This window comes from Tenrec ecaudatus, chromosome 4, assembly GCF_050624435.1.
Source record: "Tenrec ecaudatus isolate mTenEca1 chromosome 4, mTenEca1.hap1, whole genome shotgun sequence".
Classification (NCBI taxonomy): Eukaryota; Metazoa; Chordata; class Mammalia; order Afrosoricida; family Tenrecidae; genus Tenrec; species Tenrec ecaudatus.
In genome coordinates this window covers 34,755,998-34,782,540 of record NC_134533.1, presented here as the reverse complement: position 1 = coordinate 34,782,540, position 26,543 = coordinate 34,755,998, and the positions used below count along the sequence as shown (strand labels likewise).

The following is a 26,543-nucleotide window of genomic DNA, read 5'->3' as shown; positions in this document are numbered from 1 at the left end:
ATGTGATTGGTGGCAGAATTCGTCCTTTTCAGGCTGTTGGGGGAAGGACCCTAGTTCCTCACTGGCTGATGACGTCAGGCTTTGTTCCTTGTGCCTCTTCAGAGGGCTGTCATCACATAGCGGCTGGAAAGTGAGAGAGTTTGAGAGGAAGAGTCCAAATATGGAAGCCTGAGTCTTTTTTATTTTTGGGGGGGTGGGGGACCAGAAGCCATCTTTATTGCTTTGTTTAGTAGGCCGGGCAGTGGCCTGGCAGCCGTTAGGCATAGTACTGCCGGTTGCCTTTCTTCTTGGATTGGACCTCCAGGATGCCCTCCATGTAGTCCACATGGGTGAGCTCCGTGGCACCCCTGTGAAGCGTGATCATACCCACCTCCACACAGAAGGTCTTGCACTGGGCCCCGTTGAAGTCATCCATGCAGCGGGCCAGCTCCTCATAGTTCACACCAAGACTGGCGGTCATCTTACAGGAATGGATTTGCATGATCCTGGCCCGGGCTTCCTAATTGGGCATCGGGAACCCAATCTTGTGGTCTAGACACCCCGAGCACAGCAGGGCAGGGTCCAGGAGGTCCACCCTGTTGGTGGCTGCAATAATCTTGACTTGAGAGTTGGGCTGGAAGCCATCTAGCTGGTTCAGGAGCTTCAACATCCTCCTCCACACCTCCCGGTCCCTGGCCTTCTCACTGTCAAAGTGCCGATGGCGTCCAGCTGGTCCATGAAGATGATAGACAGTGCTTTGTCCTTGGCCAGCGCAAAGGCATCCCGCACCAGTTTGGCACCATCCCCAATCAACATTTGCACCAGCCGGGGGTCGGCAAGCTGGAGGAAGGTGTCCTTAGTCTGTGCAGCGCACGCTCTGGTCAGCAGCGTCTTCCTGGTGCAGGGTGGGGGCAGTGGGTGGGTGGGTGTGGGCGGGTGGGGGTAGCGTACATCAGCACCCCCTTTGGAGGCTTCATCTCCAAGTTCTCAAACTTCTCCTTGTGGTTCATTGGCAGGACGATGGCCTCTACCAGCTCCTGGATCTGCTTGTCCAGGCCCCGATGTCACTGTACTGCTCTGTGGGCCGCTTGTCCACCTCCATGGCCTTCAGTCTTGAGTCATACTCAGTAGGCAGGGTCTCCAGGATTATATAAGTGTCTTTGTTCACACCTACCAGGTTTCCGGGCTTCAGTTTTTCGGCATCCACCAACCCAATCTCAGGCAGGAAGTATGTTTGCCGGGTAGAGGTTCTGAACATTTGTCCTTCCTCTGGGAGTCCAGGTCGATACTGACACCATCCTCTTCTTGGTCATTGGGATCACTATCTAGCAGCTCGATGACCTTGGAGACCAGGTACGGCAGGGTCTTGTCACTTTGATCTTCTCACTGTTCTCTTTGATCTTGTCCTTCATGGCTTGCAGCTCCTGGGTGACTCCCAGCACCGGGCTCTTCATGATCTTGATCTCACTGTCCAGCAGCCGTGTGCGCTGAATGATCTCCTCCGTGGACATTTTGAGCACCCCCTCCCCGATTCCATCTTGCTCAGCCTCATCTCCCACGGTCATCCTTTTCTCCTGCCGAGTCACTGGATCCTCGGAAGCCTGAGTCTTTTGGTGACATCATCTTGGAAGTGCCTTTCCATTGCTTTTGCCACCTTCTAGATGTCCATTGCCTCACATGTATGTGGAAGTAGGATGTTGAATAAGGAAGACCACAGAAGAATCAATACATTTGAATTACGGTGCTGGCAAAGTATATAAAGATGCCATCGACCTACAAAAGAACAAACAAATCTGTCTTGGAAGAAGTACAACCAGATGTTCCTTCAAGGCAAGGATGGCAAGATTTTGTCTCACATATTTCAGGCATGTTCCCATGGGAGAGCAGCCCCTAGAGAAAGATGTCATGCTTGGTAAAGTAGAGGTGCAGTGAAAATGAGGAAGGCCCTATACACGATGGATTGACACAGGGGTTGTACCGATGAACTCAAACATAAGAACAATTGTGAGATGTCGCAGGACCAGGAAGTGTTCCATTCGGTTGTACGTAGGGTCGCTGTGAACCAGAACTGACTCAATAGCACCCAGTGACAACAATATTTGTTAGAATGGCATTACTAGGTCCAGCTCACACTCAAGGGGAGGGGGCTGTTGAAGAGAGTGAATACCAGGAGGTAAGATCATTGGGAGAATGGTAGGCTCTTCTGCAGCTTTAATCTTCTGCAGTTTCCTGGTAATTGCTCACCCCTCACTTAAAGGTCCCAAGTCTTTAATGCAATTAAATGCAAAAGTGGTTATGTGTTGGGCTGCTTGCTATCTTCAAGGTCGACAGTTTGAAACCACCAGCCGCTCCCCAGGAGAAAGATGAGGCTTCCTCCTCCGGTAAGCAGTTACAGTCTTGGAAACTCATAGGGCAATTGTACTCTGTCCAATTGAGTCGCTATGAGCGGGCATCGACTAGATGGCAGTGACTTTGGTGTCAGGTACTCTGGCTTTACTGTTGACTGGGCATTGGACTACTAACTACAAAGTCTGAGATTCAAACCCACCAGTCAGTCTTCAGGAGGAAGAAGAGCCTTTTTGCTCCCATAGGATTTATAGTTTTAGAAACCCTGTCTAGGGTTGGTATGCAATGGAATTGACATATGATATAGATAGATAGATAGATAGATAGATAGATAGATAGATAGATAGATAGATACATGTAGGTAGCTGCTGCTGAGTTCCTGCCACTGTCTGATGAGTGTCTGAATCAGAGTTTCAAATAGGTTTCTCCTGTTTGGACCCTGTTGAGAAAGTGTGTTTCCACCCCAAAGGGGTCTATCATAACCACCTGGGGGATCTAGTTACAATGTAGGTTTGAAGTGGAAGAGCAAATCCTCAGTAGGGTGTCCAACCAGAACGGACTGGTTTGAGACCCCCGATTAAGGCGATCATTGCGGTGACAGTGCCAATTTGCCTCGCTGAGGGTCTGTCTGCCTTGCTCTTGCTCATCCTCGATCGCACCCCACATGACGTCCTCGGTCAGTGATTGATGCCCCCTGATGGTGAGCCCAATAATGTTCTGTGGGGACCTGTCAAGTTTGCTTTGGCCAGTTTTCAGAAGCAAATAGCTGGCTCCTTTTTCCCCAGTCCCTCTTAGGCTGGGAGTCCTACTGAAACCTGCTCAGCATCATAGCAACACACGAGCCTCCACGGACGGAGCAGTGGCGGTTGTGTGTCAGATGCGTTGGTTGCAAACATATGTGTTGTTAGGTGCCAACACACACCTATGTGTAACACAATGAAACGCTGCATGGTCCTGTGCTGTCCTCACAAACAGTGTTCTGCTTGAGCCACTGTGTTACTACGTCTCATTCAGGACCTTCCTTTCTCCCTGGCCCTCCACTTTACCGAGCGTGATGTCCTTTTCCGGGACCGGCCTGTATGATAAAATGTCCAAAGTGAGCGAGACCAAGCCTCGCCACCCTGGATTCTCGGGAGCATTGTACTTGTACTTCTTCTCAGACTCTTAGTTCTTCCGAGAGTCCAGCGGTCTGTCAACATTCTTCACTTGCACTGTCATTCAAAGGCATCACTTTTTTCTGCAGCCTCCACTATTCAATGTCCACTTTCACATACATCTGAGGTGATTGAAATGATCCCTGCTTGGGTCAGGGCACCTTCCACTTCAAAGCGTTAAAGAGGTCTTAGGCAGTAGGGGGCTCAAAGCAATCCATTGTTGGACGTTTGGCAGGCTGCTTCCCTGAGCCTTGCTTTTGGATCCAAGTGAAATGGAATCCTTGACAATTTCCATCTTTTCTCTTGTTTATCATGATGTTGTCTATTCGTCCAATTGTGTGGATTTCGACTGTCTTCAAGTTGAGATGTAAGCACGGTTGTGTTTTCTGCATAGCTGAGGTTTTCAACGAGCCTCTCTTCCATCTGATACCAAATTCTTCTTCCTGTAGTCCACGGCCTTGGATTAGATGGTGAAAGGATACAACCCTGACACACACACCTGTCCTGATTTTAACTATGCAGTATTTCCCTGTTCTGACGACCGCCTCTCGGTCCGTGCACAGGGTCTGTTGAGTACAGTAAACGCTCTGAAATTCCTATTCTTCACAAGAGATTCGTTGTTTGGTTAGTTTTCTATAATCTACATAGTCAGATGCTTTTGAACAGTCAAGGAAACACAAGCAAACATCTGTCTGACATTTTCTACTTTCAGTAAAGTTCCATCTGATGTCAGCTAGGAGCCTCCTCGCTCCAGGTGCTCTCCCGAAATCAGCTTGAATTTTGGCAGCTTCCTGCTGATGTACTTTTGCCACAGGCTTCAGGGGAGGGGGGCTATCTGGAGGGTGAGAATTCTCCCACGGAATCACCAATCCCAGTTTTAGTCGCTGTTGGAGGAGAGTGCATATGGACTTGAAGACCAGGAAGTGGGGATCTTTGAGAGCCGCCCTAGAGGCTGCTTTGTAATATGAGCCACAACGACAGTCACAACAGCTAACTATACTTGAGCCATTACTACGAGCAAGATACTGTGCCAAAGTCTTTATCTACAATATTGTGTTGCATCCTGACCGCAACTCTAAGATCCAGATGCTCTTATGATTCCCATTTTACACATGAAGAAACAGAGGCTAATTACTTGCTTGATGTCACACAGTTAGTATGTAGCAAATGAGCATGGCTGCAAACCTCCGACCTGAGTTCAAGTCCAGTATATGCTATTTCCCCTGCAGGGTTGCTGGGGCGGCTATCGGAATCTGCTATCAAAGGTGTGGGAATTACAAAGCACTATACCGAAGGCCACAGAAAGATGACATTCTTTCTTCCCTAGTCCAGCTGACAGAGACCGTGTCCATGCACACACCCAAGGTCACAGTGTTTGCCTGGGGGTAAATAAGAGAGATGATATTCTCTCTGTTGGGCTGCTAGCAGTGGGGTGAGCAGTTTGAAATCACCAGTCTGTTTAAGGGACTAAGATGAGGGCTTCTACTCCTGGAAAGAGATAAAACCCCAGAAACCCACAGGGGCAGTTCTGCAGGGTCACCACGAGGAGGAATCCATTGGATGGCAGTGAGTAAAAAAACTGAGTGGCACCTTGAGACCTGAACAACCAGGATTGGAACTGATCGTGTTTTCTGGAGAATGGAGTGTCCTGTGCTTTTTATTTCTTCTCAACAGCTGGGAAAGAGGTGAGTGATGGGGGTGGAGTGTGGGGAACAGCTATGTTTTCACTTTCTGTCCCGTAAATATGGTGACGAGGTAGGAAATGATTCCAGGTAAGGATACAAACAATCCTTGAATTTAAAGAGCTCTTTACATGTGTCCAAATGCCCTCAAAGACATTAACATATTTAAGCAGGCCCCAAAGATCTCTCTCTCCCTCTCTCTCTGACACTTGTAGACAGACAGGTGTACACAGAGTGAACCAGACACACTAACTCACACCAGAGCTGAAGTTCATGCACCCAAACACTATTTGTCCTTCCGTGTCCCTTATGCTTGTCGGCAAAAAGAGCAACTTGAGGAGACATTAATTGTCTTCCTGGATACCATTATCAAAGGTTGGGAGGTCTCACCTCCAACACGCTTCCTGAAAGAAATATACCTACACACATGCACCTGAAAAATCTGCATAAAATTTCAAGGCCTCGAAAGCTGTGGGTGACCTCCGGAGTGTTCAGAGAACCCAGGAGCAAAGACCTTGAATGCCAGATCTTTGGAAAATTTGAATGATCCTTTCTGTATTTGACAAACATCCACGGAATGTAGAATCTGCCGGACTTTTCTGCATCACAGGTTCTCATCACCTTGATCTGTTGTTGATGTTTTAAAAATTCTGACCGGATCCACTTTATTTAGCCTTCATGTTTCCAGACGAGGGCAGGCGATTAAAAAGGAAAGCCCGTGTCGGTCAGCATCGTAGAGGTTGTGTCTAGTGCAAACCACGTCTGGCCCAGGAACCCGTTCTCACGGCACCTACACCTACCTCGCTTCTCCCAGCAGGTGCAATTTACCTACCAGTATAATCAACCCTTTGATTACAGAGGAGGCAGTTCTAGCTAGACACTTAGACAGCTGCATACACAGTCATCTAAGGAGCCCGGGTGGCTCAGTGGTTAAGTGCTTGTCTTGGGCCAAGCAAAGGGCAGGTGCTTCCATCCCTCCAGCCGCTCTGCAGGAGAAAAGACCCGAGATGTGCCCCTGTGGAGATGACAGCCAACCTCACACTATGAGACACTCACTCTCAGTCAGAATTGACCCAACGACACACAGCAGCAGCAGCAACAACAAAAACAGGTACAGCCGTGATAAGAGTAGTAGAGTCAACAAAAGGAGCCGTTCTACCACCTACACATCCCCTTACCCTCACTCCCTCCAGGCCCTGGGAACCATCGGTCTGTTTCGATCTTTACGGTTTTGCTTTTTTTCACAGAATCATACAGAATATACCCCTTTGGACTGGCATTCTTTCTCTTGCTACGCTCCTGAGGGTCATCCATGTGGTTGCATTCAATGCTACTATGGTGGTTAGATTCCGTGTCAACTTGATAGTACCTGTGGAGGGAGGGGTGGAGTCCAACTTGCCAATAAGGAGGTGATGCCTCCTTGGGTGTGTGGCCTTTTAATAAGGGAGACAGGGGGAGCTCCTGTCTCTCCCTTTTGTCCCTCTCTCCGTGCTTGCTGGGAATTTGTGTCTGCCTCCTGACCCTGGGAACTGTTGGCACCCTGTCATGTTCCCATGGACCTTGGATGCACATGACTGCACCCACAGACCTGTGATCTCCCTGCTCTCGGCTTCTGCCTTCAGCCATGTGAGTCTGGTTAGCATCAGACCCATTGGCTGGAGTTGGACTGGGCTGTTATTTCTTCTTGAAATAAATTTACTTCTTGATTTAAAGTTCTTTCTCAGGCATAGATGAGTGTCACTGGATTTGTTTCTCTAGACGACCCAGCCTTAACATAATTACACTCCAATTTGCTCCTCCATTCACCACCTGATAGACGACATTTGAGTAAACTTTAGTTTGGGGTGATCACTTTCACTGTTTGTGTGCAAGGATGAAGCCCCCAAATGTCATTTGGTTCTTCCACTCTCTCACTTCTTTAAGGACTGCCCCACCCGTGATGTCCTTTTGGTTATCTGCCTTCATATTTATGTCCTTCTGCTGTGCATTGGGGCAGAAAGTTTGTTCCACTGGCTTAAGCAGATCAATACAGTATCACCCACGTGACATGGCAGTGCAGCCTGAGTGGAAGGTGTTAACTTCTATACTCGAAGTTTTGTTACAAATGAACAGCCTCTGATTCATCTGGGAGCTTGTTAAAAATGTAGCATCTCAGGCCCCGCCTCAGATCCACTGAATCATATTCTGTATTTCAACAAGATCCCCAGGTGAGTCAGCTGCATGTTAGAAAAAACTGCGAGGCACCCGTGCTGCACGATCTCGACGAAGCATAAATAAATATTGTTTTCATGAGATCTGGCCTTTCCCGCTCAACTTTCTCTTTCTCCCTAGAGAGTAAAGTCACTTTGTAGTTGGGGTCCGGGAGTGGCGAGCGCAGCATCCTCCGGGGATGGGGGAGCAGAGTGGGAAAGGTGAGAGGGGAGAACGCCCGGAGCGTATGGTTCCAGGACCCTCGCCATCCGAGCGGCAGGCTGCAGGGGTCGCCGCGAAGGGCAGCGGGACTCCAGGCCCCTCGGAGCCCGGCGGCCCCCAGCTGGCCGCAGGCGGCCGCGCGCAGCCCGAGCGCTTGGAAAACTTGGCCGAGCCGGAGCCGGCGCCCGGCCGGGGCGGGTCGCGGGCGGGGTGGGGGTGGGGGTGGAGGGGCGGGAGGAGGGACAGCCGGGAGGGCGGGGCAGCCGCGGCGAGGGGCGGGGTCAGTGGCGAGGCCGCGGGGGCAGCGACGGCGCCGGGCAGCGGGAGCGGCGGCCGCGCCATGTGGCTGCTGGGGCCGCTGTGCCTGCTGCTGAGCAGCGCCGCGGGTGAGTCGGGGGGCGCGTGGCGCACTGGTCGGGGGGCCGCACGGGCCGCGGCCGGGCGGCGAGCGCGTCCCCTCCCCGCTGCTGGGCCGCGGCTCGGGGCGTGGGTGTGCGCGGAGGGCGGACCCGGGGCGCCGGGCTGGCCGGGACCCCGGCGCTGGGCCGCCGCGGGGCGCGCGCCGTCCTATTGTGTGGGCGTGCGCGCCGGCCGGTGTGCGCGCCGCGCCGCGCCGTGCCGCCGACGGTGCTGGGGCCGGTGTGCGCGCGGGGCCGGGCCCCGTGTGTGCGCGGGCGGGGCTTTGTGTGTGGCTGGGCTCGGTGGAGCCCGGCAGCTGCGCCGATTGGGCGGGCGGGTCTCGGGAAAGAGTGAGTGTGTGTGTCTTGTGTGTGCGCGTGTGTGCGCGTGTGTGCACGCGTGTGTATTGGGGGAAGGAGGAGGGGTGAGGAGCAAACTCTTCCCTGATCCCTTCTTCTCAGACTCCCGGATGCTGGCTGTTGCGCTAGCCTTCCCAAGGCCTTTTGCCGATTCTCTTGGCGTGCACCTTCGTGCCTCGGTTTCCCTCCTGGCACCGCGGGACAAGTAGCTTGGGCGCTTCATTTCTTAATCGCCGTGCGACCGTGTTTGGTTTGGGCAAAGTGAAGCCGGGCCTTGGGAATTAACGTGTCTTCCCACTGATTTTGGAAACAGACCGTTATTAAAGTCGTTCGACCACCACACTCGCCCCGCAGAGGGCCGCCAGCCTGGCCAGGTGCACTGGTGAGGACCAGGGCGGCCCTTTGCACCTGGCATTGCATAGCGTGTGGATCCTCCGGCTCCGCAGATCAGTAAGCCTCCATCCTTCGCAGGGAGCGTGCTGTTCCCAGGAACTTTTCTGCTGATGTGGGCACGCACCGAATTCCAGCCCTGGAGCCCTTCACTGCCCCTGCCCGCCGGCCACTGCCACAGCTGTCAGCTGCCCCTCCTCTGCCCGGCCTGTCGTGGATCCCTGCTGAGGTCCAACTCTCTTGGTGTTTATTTCATCACTGTTGGGGCCCCGTAAAAGTGGATGCCAGGGCCCAGTGAGCTCCTGCCAGCAGAAGTGCGTGTCTGGTGTTTAGAGTGCCATCCACATGTGGACTTTCTGCCTGATTTCCTGCCCCCAGTGCTCCTAGCAATGGGACTGTTGAGATGTCTTTGGTGGTGTATTTGCTGGGCAAAGTGAGGCTCACTCCCTTCTGACACGTTCCCTGGAGGGATGTGTGTGCTTTGAATGGGAATCTCTCTCCAGTTCAAGTACCTGGTCCTAGGCATCTTCAGAATCTCCCTCCTCTCAGGCCTATGATGTCATCCCCTCTCCTCCCAGACTCCATTTAGTCGTCCATGGCTTTGCTGTGGCTTCCAGTGGTGGGGTGAGGGCCCTAGGCTGGTGTGGATTTTTACTCAGATCTGGGTCAGTGTGCCCTGTTACCCCTGAGCGCCTGGGCCATTACATGATGAATTTCTGTCGAGATATTCGGGCCCATGGGTGGGTGTGGATTATTTGGGGGCTATTTTTGGACAAGCCACCTATGGCATTTCAGACACCAAGGCCACCAAGAGTCACACACCCAGCTTGGGGAGCCATGGCATGTCCAGTGTACAAAGCCAAGTTTGGAAACTGTCACATCTCTGTGGGTGTTCTCAGAGAGCTACTGATGGCCTGGTGGAAACTTATTTATTGCATCTCCCAGTTGCTTCAGTTCAGTCTCCATCACTGTAAAAATAGCTGTACAGTTCATTTTGTCTCTCTTTGGTCAGTCAGTGCGGGTTGTTTAATATGCACACACAGGAATAAAAGAGAACTCTTATGGTGTAGTGGCTAACACGTGGGGCTGCTAAAACACCAGGTCAGCTGTTTGAAATCACCACCCAGTTCTGGGGGGATCTACTCCCCTGAAGAGCGACCATTCCAGAAACCCACCGAGGCAGTTCTACCCTGCCCTGCAGGGTCTCTAGGTTTGGAATTGACTGGATGGCAGTGAGTTTGGTGTTGGTGGTGTCTTTTTGTTTTATGTTTTAATTGTAATGGGCTTTTCCTTGGGTTGCTAACTGAAAGGTCAGCAGTTCAAACCACCACCCACTCCCAGTGAGAAAGATAAGACTGCTCCCTTTAATAAGGATTTACAGCCTTGGGAACCCCCAGGCACATTTCTGCTCTGCCTTATTGGCTTGCTGTGTGTTGGAATCAGCTGGAGGTGGCCAGTGAGTTTGGCTTGGCTTAGTCTGTTCCAGAGTCCTCATAGTGGGTGGTGGAGGGAGCATAGATTGGGGGGAATGAGGGTGATAAGCCGGTTACATTGTTCCAAGTATCAGTTTTATCTTATCTATGACTGGAGGGTCTGTCTGTAGCTTCTAATCACCTTGTAACAATTGCTGTTTAGAAACCCGCAGTCTGGGTCTCTAGGAGTCAGTCGGAAGTCCGATCTGCAAAGGTGAATGAATTTGATTTGGGTGTTTTGAGGCAGCTTAGGAAAGGGTAGGCGTGGTGGTGCCCTGGTTGAGCGCTTGGCTCCTAACTCAGAGGTCAGTGCTTGTACCCCACCCGTCTCTCCTTGGGTTTGCTTTCAAACCAATTAGAACCCAAACCCAACCAAGACCCTCAGCTCCTTCTGACTCCCACTCATCCTGCCCCAGGATGCGGGCGCATTTTTCAAGGTTACGACCTTTTGGGATGGATTTAAGGTTGCCTCACAGTAGAGTGGCGCTTTTCTTTTTTTAATCCCCTGATGAAGATGAGGCGCCCCAGGCTCCTGGAGAACAGAGAAGCTTAGTTTGGGGTTTATGGTGGCCTCATCCTTGCTGAAGAAGCCCTTTGCTGGGAAGCTGAGAGAACAAGGATTACGAAAGTCAGCACTTTGGATTTCTGTCTCTCCTGGGGGGTGGGGGGGGGGAGTAGCAGCCAAGGCTTCAAAGTAAGCCCTGGTGCACATTGAGTCTCCACTCTGCAGGCCTGAGCGCCTGGCTCTGGAGAGCTTTGTTCTTCAGGAAGCTTCTCAGACACCTACAAGTTTTGCTGTTTCCCCCCTCCTTTGTTTCTTATTGTGTGTGCTAGGGAAGTGGAGCATTGATTGGGGTTGTTATTATTTTTTAATGTATCCCGTGTGAAAGACTCCAGCCGAGTCTCCTTGCCCGGATGTCCAGGTTTTCTGCCTCAGCTTGCAGGCAGTGGGCTTAAGTGCCCGTATCTCATGGCTGGCTGCTAGGCCTGTGGTTGGTCAGCCTCGTCACCTCCTCCCCGGCTAACATTGGCTCACGCTCCTTGTCTGTGAAAAGGCCTGATTTCCCCCCATGCCATCTCCCCAGGGTGTGGGTGTTGACCTTTTCTCTTGGAAGGAGTCTGTGTAATGTGTGAGGGGGTGGGCTTGATTTTTATTTTTCAAATGAGCTGTGTCACGAAGTACAGGCTAGCGGGTACATGAAGCTCTGTGTGCCCAGAAGTACAAATAAATATACCTTGTTGCTTTTCATCTTCAAAGGGATGCAGCTAAGGCTCACTCCCTCCTGGGATATGACGTCTTTTTTCCTGACCACCCTCCCCCCCTGTGGGCCCTTTACCCTGTGGTTGGGGGGTGACGGGAGAAGAGGGAGGTGGGGTGGTGAGTGCTGGGCCTCTAAGACTGGCTGAGATGCTTTTCCAACACAAGCCTCCAAGGGCAGCTTGAAAGGGGGTCTGTCTGTCTGATCTTCTTTGGACAGTGCTTCAGAGAATTTGGGGATGAGGAGAGGCCATAAAATAACCTCACCGCCGGCCCGCTTGTGTTGGCAGCAGGAAGAAAAAGAACCAGTTTGTGGGGCTCATCGAAGAGTGAGGTCCCTAGCTCAGCACCTTGAGTACCTGCTCTCTCCGAGTGGTGCCGGCCACAAAGTGCGGCAGGAAGTGGCCCCCTGGCTCGGGAGATCACTGGTACCCAGGATGCGGCAGTCAGGCTGCATTCTCATGCCTTCAAGCCAGGGTTTCTCCGCACCTTCCCAAGCTGCCTTGGCATGTGTTAATATGGGCCGTAGGGTTGTTCCCATAAGTCCCCCCAAGACCATGGACTCCCTTCCGGACCTTGCTCGGAGCTGGTTCCTTGTCTGGAGGACACGTTGGGGCTCCTGATGGTCTGTTCTGTGCCGCCAAGTCTGTCCGGACTCAGAGCGACCGCACAGGACAGAGCAGAGCTGCGCCATACAGATACCTGTAATCTAAAGGTGCCCCGGGAGCACAGTGGGCTACTGCCTGGCCAGCGCGTTTTGCACCCACCATCTGCAAGTTTCATAGGTGGTGCTTCCATGGGTAAAGACTGACAGACGGCCTCAGAAACACAGAGGATCAGTTCCGCTCCATCCTCTGGGGCAGCTCTGAGGCAGCTAATCTCTTTAAAATCTGTATGGGAGCAGACCACCGGCTCGCTCTTCCCACGCAGTTGCAGGTGGCTTCAGACCGTCTACATTTTGGTTGGCAGCCGAGCACTTCGCCATTGCGACACCAGGGCTCACTTGTGTTCGTGTTACATACATCTAACAAATCTCAGTCCTAGAGTGGAGTTGGGGCTCTTCTGACTAACTCTGGCCCAGGCTTGTGTGCGTGAGTGGGCCAGGGCCCAGGAAGGAGACACAAGAGGCCCTGGGTTGAGTTTCACGGGCTGTGTTTTCTTTCCTTCAGCTCAGTGCCTTAAATGTTATTTGTATTTCACAGTTAAAACAGAGAAACACAGCATAGGCTGTGGCCACACCTTCCGGTGCCGAGCTGTTTTAAATGATGAGCTAATCCTCGGGACGTGTGTATGTTCGGCTATTGGGTTTTCTTATTTAGTCCCTGTCCTCTCTTTGAAACATTCTTGGGCCATTCTAACTAGTTTAAAGTTGTTTGTTTTTTTTTAAACCTGACATTGGAGCTGGTAGCGTGCGTGTGTGTGTGCGCATGTGTAACTGTAACTGCCTTCTAATATAATTTGGGTGTTCATGTGTGTGTGTGTGTGTGCGCGTGTGTAACTGTAACTGCCTTCCAATATAATTTGGGTGTTCATGTGTGTGTGTGTGTGTGTGTGTGTGCGCGTGTGTAACTGTAACTGCCTTCCAATATAATTTGGGTGTTCATGTGTGTGTGTGTGTGTGTGTGTGTGTGTACATGTGTGTAACTGTAACTGCCTTCTAATATAATTTGGGAAAGCAGCTCTACTTACTTTGATGCTAAAGAAAAAAGGAAACAAAACCAAACGCACTGCCACTGAGCTGATGCTGTCTCATAGCGACCCCATAAGACAACCTAGAACGGTCTGTAGGTTTCTGAGACTATAAAGCCTCGTGGGAGGAGAAAGCCTCCTCTTTCTCCCAAGGAGCAGGTGGTGGTTTTGAATTGCTGACCTTGAGATTAGCAGCCCAGTGAGTAAGCACAATGTCACCAGGGCTCCTTTTCGATGTACCTTTTACGAATTCCTGCCTTTGAAGATGCTGTCTTTGTATGGGGTCGCTGTGAGTCGGAATCAGACTCGATGACAGTGAGTTTGGTTCTTGGTACCCAGGTTCTGTGGTGTGTGATATTGTTTACTGACATTCCTTGACTTCTGTGACAAGGCAATTGCTTGGTCGGAGGGCTTTCATTTGGGGGTTGCTGGTGAGTCAGTGCCAGCGCAGGGTGGCCCCGCGTCTCAGAGTAGAACTTTGCACCTTGGGGTTTTCAGTGGCTGGCATTTCAGGAGTAGATTGCCAGGCTTTTCTTACTAGTTACTTCTGGGAGGACCCAAGCTTTGGGGTAAAAGCATATGAATTGTTTGACCCACCACTGGACTCTGATCAAAAGGATCTCAGAACTCGGACTCTCTTCTACTGCGTCGACGCCGATTCCTAGCGCCTCTGTCGGACAGAGCAGAACTGCCCGTGTGGGCTTCCGAGACCGTGACTCTTTATGGGAGCAGAAAGTCTTGTCTTCTCCCGTGGAGCATCTGGTAGTTTTTAAACTGCTGACCGTGTCGTTAGTAGCCTCAGCGGGCCATCCACTTCACCACCAGGGCTCCATGGGCAAAAGGTTTGCAAAACTCAAACTCAATGCTGTTGAGCTGATTCAGACTCATAGTGACCATATCGGACAGGGTAGCATTACCGCTTTGGGTTTTGGATGGAGACTGACTCTCAATGGGAATAGAAAGCCTCATTTTTGTCTGGTGGAGTGGCCGGGGGTTCTGAACTGCTGATCTGTAATTCACAGTTCAATGCCTAGCCCGCTAAGTTGCCAGAGTTCCGGCCAAATGGCCAGCCTGTTTTAATTTGAGGTCAGATTGCCGAGGGCTCCTGGAGAGCCATCACAGGGATGGCTTGAGGATGGCGTGTGACGGGGCACCGCAGCCAGGGTGGGAGTAGAAGGGAGGGGAGAGAAAAGCAGATGCCAGGGCACAGATTCCTAAATTTATTGGATCCACCAGCTCCTTTTCAAAAGAAATTCATCCCCTCCCCATCCCCACAGGCAATTACACTTTGTGCCATAGCCCATAATCCAGAATGAAGTATAACTACATGCTTATGCCACCGTCCTGGATGGTCCCACTGCCCCCAAGGGGGAAAGCAAGAATCTGACCCGAAGGATATGGCGCTGGTAAAGGACCCACCAGCAGGAGGTTTGATGCTTTCTTGCATGGAAAACTGATGCTGTGCTCTGTAAACCTTCACTCCCTCCACAATGAAAAGTGAACACCGAAAGACGCAGCCTGCTCTCCAGGGGACTTTATCCCTCAGGAGTTTGTGTCTCCCCAGCCACATGGAATTTAGTCCAAAGATGTTTTACCACCAGTGCTGGCCCTCTCTCAGCGCTCTTCCTCCTATTGCCAAGGTGAAAATGCGTGGAATTTTAGGAACTTGTGCCTTGGTTCCCTCAGGAGAGAAGTGTCCTGAGAAAGCAGGCTGGGAACACCACAGCCACCTGGCTTCCTGAATGCTGAAGGTGGGAGGACCCAGGCTCCCCGGGCCAATGGCGAGCTGGGAGTTGTGTATTGAAATCCTTACCCTGGACGTTCCCCCTTCCTCGTGCTACAGAGCACTTACTGTTCTTGTCTGTCCGTGCCGGGTCCCTCCCATAATTCCTCCTGCCTTCCCATCAAAAGGCTTTACAACCTGAGTAGCTGCTGCAGGAGAGGGGGTGGGGCAAGCAACTTCCAGACTAGTGGCAGGTTGGACTTTCAGAACGTTTTCATCTTACACCGACTCCTCTGAAGTCCTTTTGAAGTTGTGTTCGGTGTCGCTTTGTAAAACGTGGCTCTCGGGGACACATGTCCCTGTCCTTTCGTTTTGTTCTGTTCCCAGCCTTCCTGATCAGTTTTACTTGTAGCTTTCTTCAGATAAGCAGCATACGTGGGCTGCCTCCTTTCAGTTCCCCTGGAAAGGCAGTACCCCGTGAGGAGCCCGGACTTCCTGCAGACTCGTGGGGGAGGGCGAGAGGGTGCGGGCTCAGCTGTTCACCATATGGGAGTTACGGACCTTGGAGGAAAGGCCTGGAGACCCTACGTCTGATCTGTCAGCTGCGGAGCATGGTTCCACTCTGACACACACATGGGGTGGTCAGGAGCCACCATTGGCTTGGTGGCCACAGGTTTAGTTGGGCATTTTGCTGGGAGCTTCCTTTGGAGAGAAACACGCTCAGCTCAGACACCTATGTCTCCTCCGGTCAAGCTGCCAATGCCGCTTTCCTGGTCCACTGAGGACCTGTAGCTTCCCAAGCACATTATTATTTTCTTTCGTCTTCAGTAACTAGAAGATTCGCCTCAAGTTTTAGGCAACTCCACATCCCCCAGCAGTGGCCTGTGCTCTAGGCGTGCCATGTGCCAGGAGGGCACAGATGCACGGTTAGGCACTTGGCCACTAAGGGAAAGCCTGCTGGTCCATACTCACCCAGAGGTGGGCTGCCTTCAAGCCGGGCCTGGGGATCCGCTTCGGCAAGGCCGCAGCCTTGAAGAAGCCGCCGAGTTGGAATCAGCTCAGGGGCAAGTGGTTTAGGATGCGAAGCCACTCACTCAGGGTTCCCAGGTGACGACACTTGTCCCATCCGACTGCTTTAGCTTTCCGAGGAAAGTCGTGGGGTGTGGATGAGGAGGCTCTTCTGGCTCTAGCTTTCTGAGATTCGCACAAGAAAAGTCTTCCGTGTCGTGGACAGCAGCCTTCGAAGGCGTGGGCACTGCCGGTCCAGCTACAAGGGCAGTTGTATAGGGTTGCTATGAGTCAGAACCGACTTGGTGGCAGGGACTGGGCAGCGGTATACGCTAATGTCTAGGAGTGTAACCGTGACTTCCATTCCTTGAAGGCTTACTCTGCCCGCCCCAGTGCCAAGCGCGGTGCCTGTCGTATTTTGTGCAAGTCATGAATCGACAGCATTTCAAAGATCCTATTTTGAATGCATGGTCACTAGAAAAGATTCAAGCAAAAAGAAATAGCTACAGTAAAATGTTTAAATCTTCCTTGACTCGTGCCTGTCTCACTCCTCTTCTTTAAATAAATAATAGTAGCTGTCTGGCACATATCAGATTAACATTGTTGTTGTTAGCGGCCGTGGAATTGACTCAACTCGCGGTGGCCCATGCACGATGGGATCAGGCGATCGGGGACCCCATTAGGGGTAATTTTTCAGAGGTAGATCACCAAATGGAATCAGTTTTAGTCTGGAAGTCTCTCTGAAACCTTTTTAGGATGGTCTTCCCCATTCCCTGTCGGATTGCAGCCCTGTGGGGCAGAGTGGAGTTGCCTCATAGGGTTTCAAAGCCTGTCTTCTTTACGGCTGTTGGCTTGGAAGTAAAGATCATTCGCTTAGCAGCCAAGCCACCCTGCCTTATCACAGCACCCGGCACACCTCCACTGACCAGTGGGGGTGGCTACACTTGGACTAACCTGGCCAGGAATCATACCAAGGGTCTTCTTCATGGAAGCAAGAATTCTACTAGGAACTATTATTATTGCCCATAAACTAACCTTAATGGGACGACCCTTATGTATGTGTTTGTGTGTAGATCTATGTAAAGTGCGTACGCACAAATGCTTGTGTGTGTGTGTGCGCATGCTGTAGGTGTGTACCCGTTACTGAATGAGCTCTTCGATAGCTATATTTGTAACTCTTGGCTTGCTTGCTTTTTAGTGTAACTGTTATTGTTTATCAGTTCAACTTTGAGCTACACGAATTGGTCACATCTGCCTCCTTCCTGTTGCCTAGACATTTCGTGTGTTCCAAGGCATTTGGGATTTTTCTCACCTTCGCCGCATTGCTCAACTTGGGAGCGGCACTCCTGTTACCCTTCTCGCAGAAGCAGCGCTGGATACAGCTTCAGTAATTTGTGGGTGTCTTCCTCTCACTCAAACCAGACTCATGGACATGGAGTCAAGCCTGACTCACAGCCATCCTACAGGGAGCCCCGAGGGTGTAGTGAGCTACCTGTTGGGACTGCTAACAAGAAGGTCAGCAGTTCACAATCACCAGCTACTCTGCAAGAGAAAGATGAGGCTTTCGACTCCGACTCCGTGAAGATTTAAAGCTCAGCGACCCAGAGGAGCAGCTCCCCTCTGTCCTTCAGGGTCATGATCCATCAGAATGGACGTCATGGCAGTGGGTTTGAGTGGCTCTCTCAGACAGAGAAGACCTTCCCCTGTGGATTTCAGAGGCTGTCAGTCTTCTCAGGAGCAGAAAGCCTCATCTTTCCCTCTTAGAGCGCCTGGTGGATTTGCACCGCCAGCCTTACAGTTAGCAAGGGCTTCAAATTCCTTCCAACGCCAGGCAGTTGCTTGTCAAGAAAATGCAGACTTGCCATCAATCCTTGCCTGATAGATGCTTGTTTTGGGCGGTCAGCTGTAGGATGTTTCCTTGACCTGTTGCCTTTTCTCTTTTCATTGCCACCCTGTAGCATCATCTTTTCAGAGACATTCTCAGTGCCAGGGAAACTCATCCTGCGAACTTGATGGATGTGATGCTGCCTGAATTGGTGTGCTCAACTTCACCGAGAGACCTTCCACCCAAACCCACTCCTTGAGAGTCGATTCCCATCCGGAGTGAGCCTGCTGCTGTTGTTTGGGGCCTCGAAGTGGCCCTGACTCAGACTGACCCACGTCCAGTCCTGTGCCCTCTTCACAGTTGTTGTCATGTTCGAGCCTGTTGTGGGTCAGTCCACAATCAATGCTCATGGAAGCAGCAGCCAAGAAATCAAAGGACTCACTGCAATGGGCCGGCTGTCTGCCGATCAAGGGTCACAGAGCAACGAGGTCACTTTGAGGTCTGAGGTGTGTCTTGCCCAGCCAGGGTAGTTTTTGTGACCTCCTATGCGTGGGAAAGCTGAACAAGGGACAGGGAAGGGCACAGAGAAATGGCCGCGTTTGAACGATGGTGTGGGCGGAGAATAGTGACAGTGTTGTGGACTGCCACTGAGCGGCACTGAGAGTGGTGATCTAGTGACCAGCAAGTCACAGCCCCGACTCATCCTGGGCTATAAGATGTTTCCCTGTCAAGGCCGTGTCTTCTGAGCAGTCTTCAGGAGCCCCGGTTGGGCTAATGGGTTGTCAGTTGGGCTGCTAACCACAAGCTCAGCAGTTCGGGACCATTAGCTGCTCCGTGGGAGCTATGTCAGGCTTTCTGCTCCTGAGAAGATTGACAGCCCAAAGGGGTCAGTCAATAGAGGGCCCTATTGGGGCGATATGGCTCCGTGGCAGTGAGTTTGCTATTTGATTTTGGAAGCAATCTTTCATACTTGTCCCTTATTTTCAGCTCATACATATTCTTCAGAAACATAGCTTGAAATCCGCTTCTTGTACCTGGATTTTGAATCCCTTTACTGGTGGATCTCGGCTCCTATTCAGTAGTCTAGTACCCGGGTGGGTAGTATGCTGCACGATATGCTGCACGATTTTATAGGTGAGGAAACAAAAAAGTTGAGGGGTTTTCCCAAGCCCTCTGCCCGTAAGAGATGGACTATGACTTAGCCTGACGGGCTGCCCAACTTAGACCTGTGCCGTTATTGGCTGTTCTGCTTGGGCGAGAAGGCCGCACTCTCCTCCTAATGGGCTGGAAGAAGGCAGGTTACTCCCTAGCTTATGCTAACGACTTCGCCCGTTAGTGGTGCCAGTCTGGACCCCGGTTCCCTTGTGGTAGTGTAGTCTGCTCCGGAGCTGTTGGGGTGGGGGGAGGGGTGGCATCCTAAATTGGTTTCATTCAACTGGACTGTCTTAGGCAGATTGGAACTCATGTTTTGTGTCGTCCCCCCCACTCCCCCCTGCAGAGAACGTGCCACGATAGATAGGCTTTTGCAGAGACTTGATTTATTTCAAGAAGCAACAGCAGTAAACAGCAAGTCTTCAGCATCATGAGACTTGCCTTTGAATATATTACTATTGGAGCAAGTTTTGTATTGTTTCTACTCCCTGACTCTGTCCCCCTTCCCTTTGATGGAACAATTTTGTTGGTACACCAACCAAGAGTAATTTATTTTTGGACAGTATTTCCTGTAAGTCAGGGGCGGGAACCTCCGATCCAAGGGCTGTGTGAGATCCGTGACATCATCAGTACCGCTAACATCGCAGACCTCACTGAAGAGAAGCCGGTTCAGGTATCATACGAGGGTTGTGCTAATTGCGTGCTTGACCAACCAGAGAAGGCCACTTTTAAAGTTGACAATTTTGTGTGGCCCCCCATGTTCGAAATATCCAAATGGCCCTTGGCAGAATGGCCGGAAGAAAAGTTCTCCTGTGCCAGCCTTAAGTCATGCTAGGTGCCAAGTGGAAGGGCTGCTACATCACTCTAAAGGTCTAGACTTAGCTTTTCCAACACAAACAGAGAGCTGCTGCCGCTGCCTAATGTACAAAGAGAAATAGAAATGCCTTCCTTTCTGACCCTGAGCTTAAACCTGTCTAGTCCTGTATGGGAGTTATTCCTAAATAGCCACTGCTATTATTGATTGTGGAAGGTGGAGTGTTCCTATGTTCCAGAGAGAAGCTCTTCTTGAAAAAATATTCAAAATTTTAGAAAATAAAAAAAATTGTATTGGGGTAAAAACATGTACAGGTCTGTGTATGCAGGCCAACGTATACCTATTTACCCTCTTACCGTATATACTCGAGTATAAGCCGACCCGAATATCAGCCGAGGCACCTAATTTTACTACAAAAACTGCATTAAAAAAGTGCTGAAAACCTTGGCTTATACACGAGTATATGGGTAATTATTTTGAAATGTACAATTAATTCAGTGACCTTAGTTATTGTCACCGTGTTGTGCAAGCATCGTCTATCGATAGCCTTTCATATTTTCATCTCCTTTGAGGCCCAGTACTCCATCTCCCATCCCGGTTTACCCCGGTCACCACTGACAAACTTCTTCTACGCGTCTGCGGCAGCCTCCTTTTCACCAGGCAGTGTGACGTGGGAAACTCACTGGTACTCAAGGCCAGCAGTGATCCATGACCGACGTGAAGGCCAGGGCTGTCTCTGGCCTGCCACGCGCCCACCAAGAGGGTGGGCAGCCGGTTAGGCTGACTGGAACAGGCATTCGGCCCCCGGTTGCAGGAGCGACGTGCGGTTTATGAGTAACTTGATTTAGCAGACTTGCAAACGCGAGGCGCCCCTTTTCCACGTGGCGGGGGGAACGCCTGTGTGTGTTGGCATCGAGAAATGAAAGCCTAAAGGATGTTGAATGTTATTGCGAAACACCCCTTCTCGTTATGCTAGGGCCCAGTGAGGTGAGCGCCGGGAATGTTTAGGAGCATCAGGAGCGTGTTGCCTTTGATGGCGTTGCTGGAAAATTTTCCTTCAGCTCCTACCTTGAATTACGGCAGTGTTCTCCAGGAGTCATTAAACTAATTGGACATGGCTGAAAAATGAGCCCACGTTCCCCTCGCCGCTCCTGAGGCAGTTGAAATAAGCCTCTGGATTGGTTTGCTAAGTTGGAAGTCTGACTTGTTTTTTATTCTAAGAAGAAGATGGGGAGAGAGTGTCGGCACGATGGAAGAGCGTTTGTCCTAGTTATCTGTAACAGAAATACCACAAGTGGGTGGATTTAACACACTGAATCTCTTTTCACACAGTTTGGGAGGCTGGAAGTCTGCATTCAGGGCGCCGCTCGAGGGAGGCTCTCGGTGTCGGTTATCTTTCTTCAGCTTGTTTCCGGTTTCCTTGGAGATTTCCCCCATCTCTGCCACCACCTCTGTCTCTTTCACGTGTTTAACTTCTTTTATAGCTGAAAAGCGATCGGCTGAAGATAGACCCTCCGTTAATCCTGCTTCATTAATGTTAACACAGACAGCCCATTTGCAAATGGCTTGTAACTACAGGTCTAGGATTGACAAGCATCCAGGGAAGATGGATGGAATACATAGAGCCACTGTACCAAAAAGAATTGGTCTCTGTTCCAGCATTTCAGGAGGTAGCATGTGGTCAGGAACTGATGGCACTGAAGGGGGCAGTCCAGGCTGCACTGAAAAGCGTCGGTGAAAACCAAGACTCCCAGGAATTGAGGGAGTACCAGGAGAAGTGCTTGCAACAAACAGATTCAGCTCTGGACGTACACGCTCGTCTAGGTGAGTTGGAAGACAACTCCCAGGTCAGTTGACGGGAAGAAGTCCATAGTTTGGATTCAACAGAAAGAAGAAATTATTGAGCAATATCATTAAGATCACACGCAAGCACCTTTGTGCTGAAGATCATCCAAAAGCACTTGTAGCAGAACAGCAACAGGGAGCTGCCGGGAATTCAAGCCAGATTCTGAGGGGGATGCGGGCAACAAGGAATATCGTTGCTGACAGCAGATGGATCTTGACAGAAAGCAGAGAAAATCAGAAAGATGTTGACTTGTGTTTTATTGATTATGCCAAGGCTTTCAACTTGTGTGGATCCTTACACACTATGGATAGCCTTGAGCAGAACGGCAATTCCTGACGCCTCTTTGTGCTCATTTGGAACTTGTACATTAAACCAAAAGGAGCCATTCAAACAGAGCAAGGTGGTAGTTGTATGGTTTAAAACAAGGAAAGATGGTGCGGGTCAGGCTTGTATCCTCGCTCCATGCTTATTCAATCTGTATGTTGAGCAAATAACCCAAGAAGCTGGACTGTATGGAGAAAAATGCCACATCAGGATCGGGAGAAGGTTAATTAGCAACCTTGGATATGCAGATGACACAGCCTGGCTTGTTAAAAATGAAGATGATTGGAGTCACATACTTAGGAAGATTAAAAGTGCAGTCTTCAGCATGGATCCATGTAGCCCAGAGAAAACAAAAATCCTCACAATAGGACCAAGAAACAATATAAATAGGGAGTAGATTGAATTTGTCAGGAATTTCATTTTGCTTGGATCCACAATCAATGCCCACGGAAGCAGTAGTCAAGAAATCAAGTGATGTGCTACATTGGACAGAGCTGCTGCACAAGGCCTCTTAAGACTTGAAGACTAAGGTGGGCCTGATCCAAGCCGTAGTATTTCCTGTTGCCTCATTTGCATGTGAGATCTGAACAATGAATAACGAAGAATGCGGGAGAACAAATGTATTGGCATTTATGGTATTGTCACAGAATATTGAAAATACCATGGATTTTCTGAAGACCAGACAAATCTGTCTTGGAAGGAGTACAGCGAGAACTCCCCTGGACGTGAGATTGGGCAGGTTTGGGATGTACATCTGAAGAAGGCCATCTTGTTTGGTCAAGTAGAGGGTCAGCACAGAACAGAAAGGGCCTCCCTGGGCCGGGCGACACAGTGACTGCAACACTGAGCTCAAACCTCACAACAAATGGTGGGCAGGGCGGGGTGGTGTTTTGGTCAGGTGCGCTTAGGGTTGCTATGAGCCACAGGATCTACCAGCAACAATTCAGTCCATGACATTGATTAACAACACCCACAGGGAATGTTATCAAAGCCATACAAAATTAAGGATGCGCAGAGGGACCAGAGCAAAACCCAGTAAGGGGTTTCAGAACAAAGACTTAAGGCGCTTCCAGATAGCAGCACTCGCCCAGGTAGAAAGCTCAGGAAGGGAATGGGAAGCCCACGACAGAAGTTGCGAATGTCCTACCACATCCTGGAGATTGCAACGAGTATCTGAAGGAAATTGCCTCTGAGCGATTGCATGGGAATCACATTGCTATGCCTGCAATCCTTCACCCAAATAGGTAAGCATTCCAAACGAAACCCGGCAAAGTTGGATTAAGAGGTGGGATACTAACAGTAGGCACCCTTGGTGAGGATCTAGGGAGGAACGGTAGGGAAGAGTTAATGTTTATTAGTTATTATAGAAGAGAGAAACTTGGAGAGGATGGCCTTTTAATTAAGAAGAAGAATAATGAAACAAAGCCAAAAAACCCAGTGTCATGAAATTGGCCACAACCCTGCAGGGCTGAGGCTGAGTCTTTGTGGATGTGAACAGCTTCGTCTGTCTCCCATGGAGCTGCTGATGGGTTTAAATGGCTGACCTTTTGGGTAGCAGCCAAAGGCTTCACCCAATGTACCACCAGATGGAACTAATCTTGTAAATGCTGTAGAGAAATTCTAAGTATTAGGGGAAGCTATAAAGGGCACAGTGAAACCGTTGGGCAAAGATTTAGCAAGCCCAAAGTTCATTTGTGTTACCCAGGTAGTTGATAATTACATTGCAAGAAAAGCTGATGTAGAACACAGAATAAGGTCATTCTTTCTTCTCTTTTTTTTTTTTTTGCATATTAAGTCTCCCAGAGGAATTGGAGACTAAGACATTGGATTATACATGTCTATTTGTCCAGAATTGAGAAGGCAGTATTAGTACCCTTTGAAAATACCCATAAAATCCAACTCAGCAACAATCCCAAAGAGCAACAGTACCAACAATCCCAATGTCTGTCTTGGTGTTTGATGCTGCCTTACTTGCTGTGACTTCCTACCACCTGACGGAGGGTCTTGTAAAGGTGATGTGTTGGTTCAGTATGAAGCGCATAGTAGGGTTTCCTGTAAGTCACCCAATAGAAGACATAGGGCAGCCATTAAAGATACATGACTGTGACTTTGAAGACGAGGAAGAATGGAGCAAAGGGTCAGGTGAGACGATGGTGAGTGGGATTTACCTGCCGTGCTGACTTGGTCCTTTGGTGACAAACGGCTTCTCCTCTGGACCCTGCAACAGTCTCATTCATCTTTAACGACCTACAAGGTCTGCTTGCAAGAGACACTCTTGGCTTAGAAAAGATGAGAGAAAGAGGTTTTTGAGAGGGAAATGGATGATAGCAATTTCAAATCAGGTGACAAATTAGACAGTGCACTGTGAGACCTGCATATAAGGCATACAGAAAAGGGGATCCAGGCAGAAAACCGCTATGCGTCTGAATTCCATTGGAAAGGGCTTTACATGATTAACTTACTGAAATTATCAGGAGGGGAAAGGGAAAACAGTTCTGTTAACAAAAATGTCAGCATAGAAAAACAAAAACAAAACAATGCTTAGTAGTAAGGAGCTTGGTTATCTGAGGGTCTAGCAGAAAGGAAATAGGAATTTGCCCCGGCAACCACAGCCAGGACTCGGGAAGGAAGGAAGTGCGCCCATCCATCCAAGACGTGGGAGGTGAGAGAGAAGTACAAATGTAACCAACACGCCACCGACTCCTGTCCCAGACCCAAACCAATCCACGCGTACTTTCATTGCAGGAGACAGTGAACCCCAGAGCGAGAAATAGAGTGCCAGGTTAGGGAGGTGAAATCCCCCACGAAAGGGTGGTTTTTATAGTACCAGGTAAGTCGTTTCCTAACACGAGGCATAGGTAAACAAGATAGGTAAACAAGGTTACAGCAAAGGGGAACAGGGTCCATAAAGAACATCTCTCTGTTAATCCCGCATACTGTGATATGAGAAACTAGGGATATCATTGAGGGGGGTACGGGGACAAGTTTTGCAAGTGTAAAATAAGCGGACATGGGATGATTACAATATTTAGAGTCTGTCGGTTTAATGTTGGGAAGAAAAGGACTCTCGGGATAGGAACATGTGGGACTGGAGGCGGGTGGATGGCTTGGTCTCCAGGCTGCCGGTGGAAGTGGTGGGTGGGAGTGAGCCAGAGCTGTGGAAGTCTCTGGGGATCTTTCCCCCACACACCTGCTCCTGGGATCTGTGAAAGTGCTTTTCAGTGGAAGCTCTGGGCAGAAAACCTTCCTGCTAATGAGATGGCTGATGAAGACATGCTTTGGACTTCAGATGTCTGACACCAGCAGGTCCCCAAAGGACAGGTCCCCTGGTGAGGATTTACAGAAGACCCATGGTGTGGCTGGGAAGAGTAAGGCGGTTTAGCTTTTATAAAGTATCGTGATGCTTTGTGTCAGCCAGGCTGGGCCAGGAGTCTCACTGGTTTGACAGTTGAGACCTAATAATCTCTCCCTCTCCCCCCAGATGCGACCCAACCCAGTGTACTTACCTGGATCTACTTTGAACAGTTGTAAGATGAAGGTGGGATGTAACACTCTTATTCTGATCTCACAGCCCTGATGCAAGCAAAGTTAAAAGGAAACTTCCGTGGGATGAGGCCTGCTTCCAGTATAAACGGATTCTGTGGAACAACTTGCTTATTTTTCTCTGGCCTGGATTTTGCACGTGGCTTAATGACTTGAGGGGTTTTTGTTGTTGTTTGGATTTTAACCAATGGTCCGCCATATTGTCTGCCCATCCTGGGAGCTATTAGCAGCCTGCCACCCGGGCTGCAGATTACGGATTCAGTTGCCTGTGCAGCCACAAGCCTGCCATATTTCTTTTGTGGGGTCCACTAGCCCCTATAGTTTTACGAGTCAGGAGACGTCTCCAGCCTAGCATCTGACCCATGGCCTTGAAAGTACCCTTGAACTTGCCTGCTTCTGTAACGGTATGAGCCTTTTCTTGTGATCGTTTTTCTCTCTCTCCAGAGAACCCAGTCTAAGACAATTATTTAACATTCAGACTATTTCAGTGATAGAACATGTTATCTTTGGGTAAATGGATTTTATTTTTACACTGATATGAAGATCCTGAGTGCCACAACTGGTTAAGTGCTGAACTACTAACCACAAAGTTGAGGGATTGAACCCCCCCAGGGGCTCTGTGGAAGAAAGAATATGCCTCTGAAAGGAGACCCAGCTTTAGAAAGTGTGGAGCGCAGTTCTGCTCTGAACAAACGAGGTTACTGCAGGTGACCTCGTGTGTGCGTGTGTGTGCGCGCGTGTGTGCATGTGTGTGTGCGCGCGTGTTTAATATGGATTACTTTGTAGAGTTTTTCCTTTCAAAAGTATGAGTTACAAACGAATAGTACTGACATTACCTGAATCACAATCTGCATTTTGACAAGATCCCGTGGTGGAGGTGTGTGTGTACATTAAAGTTTTTGGCTTTGGCCAATAATGTGGGCTTTAGAGTGAGTCTACCAGGGTTCAAATCCAAGCTCTCTGCCTTGACCTTGACCAGGCATCCTGTTATTTGGGGTTCACCATTAGTATGCTGCGATGTAATGGTTCTTACCATGTACAAGTATTAAATATGTTGCAGGTAGAGTACTTAGACTTTATAACTTCCCACCAAATTACCTACCCACTCCAGAGATGCAAACCAAAATAACAGTGAAATAGCTTCTCGCCAAAGCTTTAATAGCAAAGT

At 50.0% G+C, this 26,543-nt stretch overlaps 1 protein-coding gene and 1 pseudogene across 2 annotated transcripts in view; one reads left to right on the top strand and one right to left on the bottom strand.

The window, feature by feature from the left end:
- Positions 1-256: 256 nt before the first annotated feature.
- LOC142445780 (26S proteasome regulatory subunit 6A pseudogene) lies at positions 257-4,488 on the bottom strand (annotated as a pseudogene).
- A 3,361-nt stretch (positions 4,489-7,849) lies between these two features.
- Positions 7,850-26,543, top strand: part of LDLRAD3 (low density lipoprotein receptor class A domain containing 3) — a 280,744-nt gene continuing 262,050 nt past the window's right edge. For both annotated transcript variants that reach the window (XM_075545875.1, XM_075545874.1), the window contains exon 1: positions 7,850-7,959. In XM_075545875.1, coding sequence (XP_075401990.1) covers positions 7,914-7,959 — 46 coding nt within the window. In that variant the 5' untranslated portion in view covers positions 7,850-7,913. The remainder of the gene's footprint in view (positions 7,960-26,543) is intronic.